Source organism: Myotis brandtii, unplaced genomic scaffold (genome assembly GCF_000412655.1).
Source record: "Myotis brandtii unplaced genomic scaffold, ASM41265v1 scaffold1214, whole genome shotgun sequence".
In the NCBI taxonomy this organism is placed as follows: Eukaryota; Metazoa; Chordata; class Mammalia; order Chiroptera; family Vespertilionidae; genus Myotis; species Myotis brandtii.
The window spans coordinates 577,698-581,883 of record NW_005354231.1 but is presented as its reverse complement, the minus strand read 5'-3'; the positions used below and the strand labels follow the sequence as shown (position 1 = coordinate 581,883).

Sequence of the window (4,186 nt, the reverse complement as noted above, 5' to 3'; positions counted from 1 at the left end):
GGCCGCCACTCAATGGCCAACCCCCTGGACAGAGTTCCCTGTTCACCTTTCCAGAAGATTCTGCCGCCTGGCACAATGTGCCGCCCTGCTAGCTGCTCCCACGGCCTTTGGGACTCTATCCCCAGCCCTCCCACTGCCCGTCTGCCTGCCCACGAAGCCTGGGCACTCAGGGTAAGGGAGGGTTGTGCTGGGGGGGTCCCCTATTGCTGCGGATGCCAAATCACCTTGTCCACCCAAAGCAGGACAAGGAGCCCCCATGGCGGCCAGCGGATGGGAGGAGCACAGAGAAGAGCAGCAAGGACAGCACCGGTCGGCAGCCGCCCTCCTTGGGTGCCGGGTCTTCATCGCCGACTCCCTCCCTGTCCCCATGGAACCCCATGGAACCCCATGGAACCCCACCCGGCCCTTGCAGCTTCCACACAACATCTCGTGGCGTGAGCATTTCTGTCCCGGCTTACAAGTGGGGACATGGAAGCTTCTAGGGGTCCAGGGACTCATCGAAGGGCAAACAGCTGGGAAGCAGCAAGAGCTGGACCTGAGCTTGGGTGACCCCGCATCCTGAGACCTCGTGGAGGGTGCAGGGTGGTGGCAGCTGAAGGGAGCACAGGCCACAGTGAGAGGGCTGAATTCGTGCTCTGCCCTGTCCCCATCCCTTTATGGCTGGCTGTCTGGCTATCACCATTCGCTGTTCAAGTCGATCACTCCAGGGCCTAACCCATTAGCACAGGCTGGAAACTGTTCTCCACAACAGAAATCACACGGCTTCACGGTGTCATTACCCCCGGGACAGGTGCTCCGTTCTCCCCAGTGCCGATCTAACACATCTTGCGGGTGAATTATGAGCAGCACAGAAAGCTTAGCCCAGGGGACGTACAGATTATCCATAAACCGGCCGAGGCCTGCACTGCTGCCGCCTCCAGTCCATGGAGCCTGGACCACATCGCTGTGCGGCCAGCGCTCTGCTGGCTCCACTCTCGGGAGGGGCGGCTTCCCTCGGGGCCCCCAGCTCCAGGATGGCTGCAAAACACTCTCCCTTCCCTAAATTAACCATTTCACTTTTCCTTCTTGGCTTCCGTTATAAAATTCAGTGCTGAATGCACAGATGAGCTTGGGTAGCTCTGATAACACACACCTCTCCCAGGTTTCTGCTCCCACGTCACAGATCTGCCCGACAACCTTCATCAAACAGCCCCAGCGACTCCCTCCCCTTTCCCCGTTTCTCCAGGCTCCTGGTCACCACGTGACATCCTTTCTGTCTGATCTGTGTGCTGTCTTTTTCTCACTAGAACGCCTCGAGCGCAGGCCCTGGTCTCCTGGACCCAGGGACCCTGCTGCTGCAGTCGGCACCTACTGAATACCTCCGACCGAGTGCCTGAAAGAACGGATAACTAGGGAAGAGGCTGCGCCCGGCACACCCCTCCTCCAGGAGCCTGAACTGGATTCTAAGTCAGATGCCCTTCGTCCATCCTGGCTCTGAGGGGCTCACTGTGTTCTTGGTTTTTAAGTATTTGTGTAACCGAGACTCGGCCTTCTGTACAGCGAAGCAGGAGACAGTAGAGAGGCGTGCGGACAGACAAAAGGGTGGTCTGCTGATCGGACGCTCCGCACTGTGACAGAGGCAGCCCCTGAGGCTGGAACAGGAGGAAGTGAGCCCATCGGTGTGACCTTCACTCAGAAACGGAGCACTTCTTCCTACCGGCACAGGCACGCCGTGTGGGTCTGGTTGGGGGTGCTGGGGTTTAGGAGGCCAGCCCACGCGGCCCCTCCTGGCTCTCTGGCTGCCCCCACGCGTGGGCTCACTGTGCCTCAGGCCCCGAGGGGGCTTCTCATGACCATGTGCCCAAATGTGTCCGCATCCTGCTCCCTGCCACGCTGGGATTCTTCAGAGAAAATGAATGACAAGTTCCGAGAATTTTCAAATCTATTACAACTTCCCCCCGAAACACACCTCCATCCACGGAGCGACTGGAAACACAATTCCATGATAGTCACAGGTAGAAACGGACACGCGTGAGACTAGACCCACACATGCTCCATGCTTTTGTTCCGGCCCTCCGGTCCAGTTTAAGAACCCATTGTGGCCCTCGAGTCAAAAAGTTTGCCCACCCCTGGACTAGACCCACGCATGCGGTTCTATTAGGGAAGTGAGTTGGAGGCGAGGCGAGGGCCCTTACCTGTTTCACCACGGTCACCGTCCCGGGAGCCATGGCAACCACGGAGGCCACGGCCGTGGCGTCGTGGGCCTCGCTGCCCAGCTCAATGATCTGCTGGAGGATGTTTACCGCTGTGGGGTCCAGCCGGTCACCTTACGGGGAAGAAACAGATGGGACCCCTTAGGCCGCTGGTCCCGAAGGTCCCCGAATGCGAACAGCCAGAGCTCCAGCCCAGAGGCTCTGAACTCAAGTGTGGTAACACGAGACCACCTCTCAAGACGGAGGCCTGGGCAGTGCCAGCCATGGCGTCAAGGCAGAGGTCCGGGCCCCAGGCACACAGGCAGGCGGTCGGCAATAGGCTCCGGGCAAAACACCCTGGGATGTCTCACTGTCCAAGCGACGGGCGTCTAGTCCCAAACCTATTAAGCTTGGGTTCTACTGGAATCATCTCAAAAAACTGGAATCCAGCCCGGCCGGTGGGCTCAGTGGTTGAGCGTCAACCTATGAACCAGGAGGTCACGGTTCGATTCCCTGTCGGGCACATGCCTGGGTGCAGGCTTGGTCCCCAGCAGGGGGCGTGCAGGAGGCAGCCGATCAATGATTCTCTCTCATCCCTGATGTTTCTATCTCCCTCTCCTTCTCCCTCTGAAATCAATTAAAAAGTATATTTAAAAAAATTAAAAGATTAGAATCCATGTTATCGGGTGGCTCCTGAGATACCCGCCTGCCCTCACCATCGGCCTGACCCCCGTGGCTCTCCTGGACACGGAGCCCTGAGCCCGGCCATGGTTCACGAGGAGGGAGACCAGGGCCTGCTCTATGCTGGCAGCACATCGTGACGCCTCCGTCCACATCCGCATCCTCAGGGCGGGTGTCTGCCCCACGGGGAACAGTCAGTGAGAGGCGGGGAGGTGGGTACTGTGTAAAGGGCAGGGTGGGCACATGACCGCGGCAACAATGACGTTAGTGACCTGACCACCTTCACACGCACCCCCAGGACCCCCCCCACATGTAACACCCATGCTACCGCTCTCGGAGGTGTATCTCAGGTCCTGCAGCGCGGCCACGGCAGCCTGCGTGCCCTGGACGTCCTCTTCGGCCTCCGCGATGTGCAGGTACTGGGTGGCGGGCTCCTCGGGAGTCTCTGTCGCTGGCTGAGCAAACACATCACACCCGAGTGACCTTCTGGACGGCCCCTGCCCCCCGAGTCCCGGGAGGAGGCAAGAAGACAAAGCCAGGGCACTCTGCAACCTCTCACTGTTCCCCGAGGAGCCGGCTGCTCCAATAACCCCACTTCCCAGGGAGAAAACTTCCCTTTGCGGACACGGAGGCTCTAGCCCCGCTCCGGTGGGCAGCCCCCTGCTGACGCCCTTGCCCGGGAACAGCCGGGCAGATCAGACTGGAGGTGCCGGGGACTCCTGTGCACGCTCCCCTGATGGCTCCTGTCTCTGCCCACGGCGCCAGCACCACCTCACAGCGCCCCCACACCAGCGCCTCCTGCCCCGTGGCTGGCAGAGGAAGGGCACCTCGGTGGGGGTGGCGGAGGGCAGGAGAGGGGGTGGCGATCAGGTAATATGTACAAAGCCTGCAGCCCCGGTCCCGGCGCCGGGTCAGGGCTCAGTATGTCTTAGCTGTTCGTGCCTTTTTGTTTTTATACGATGGGCACAATAAACAAAAGTGCACACAGGAAACATATCTGTGCAAAGTGAGGGCTCTTGAGCGAAGAAGGAGCAACTGTGATGGAGCAAGCAGAATTTCACACGCTAAACGGGAATGAAGACCTCCTTCTAGAAGGGATGCGGAGGCCCAGGGAAACTGAGGGAAGCATCACTGTCAACAATAGCGAAGAACAAAAGGGAGGGCTTCGCACAAGATGGACAGGAGCCAGGCGTGCTCTGTAAGCACAGGTCAGTGATGGGCAGGCTCGGGAGAGCTCGGATCACTCTATTCCCGCCACATTCACTCAGGCGTTCCCGGCCTGGAGGAGGAGGAGAAAGGAGGAGGAGGTGGAGGAAGAGCCAACAGAGAACAAG

General features: G+C 59.5%; 1 protein-coding gene across 1 annotated transcript in view; it reads right to left on the bottom strand.

Moving 5' to 3' along the window:
* ZFAT (zinc finger and AT hook domain containing) overlaps positions 1–4,186 on the bottom strand; it is a 60,401-nt gene that overhangs the window by 1,933 nt on the left and 54,282 nt on the right. Inside the window, exons 16-17 of the mRNA XM_014533174.1 lie at positions 3,181–3,307; positions 2,175–2,305 (exon numbers count right to left, since the gene is read on the bottom strand). Of these exons, the coding sequence (XP_014388660.1) occupies positions 2,175–2,305; positions 3,181–3,307 (258 nt within the window). The remainder of the gene's footprint in view (positions 1–2,174; positions 2,306–3,180; positions 3,308–4,186) is intronic.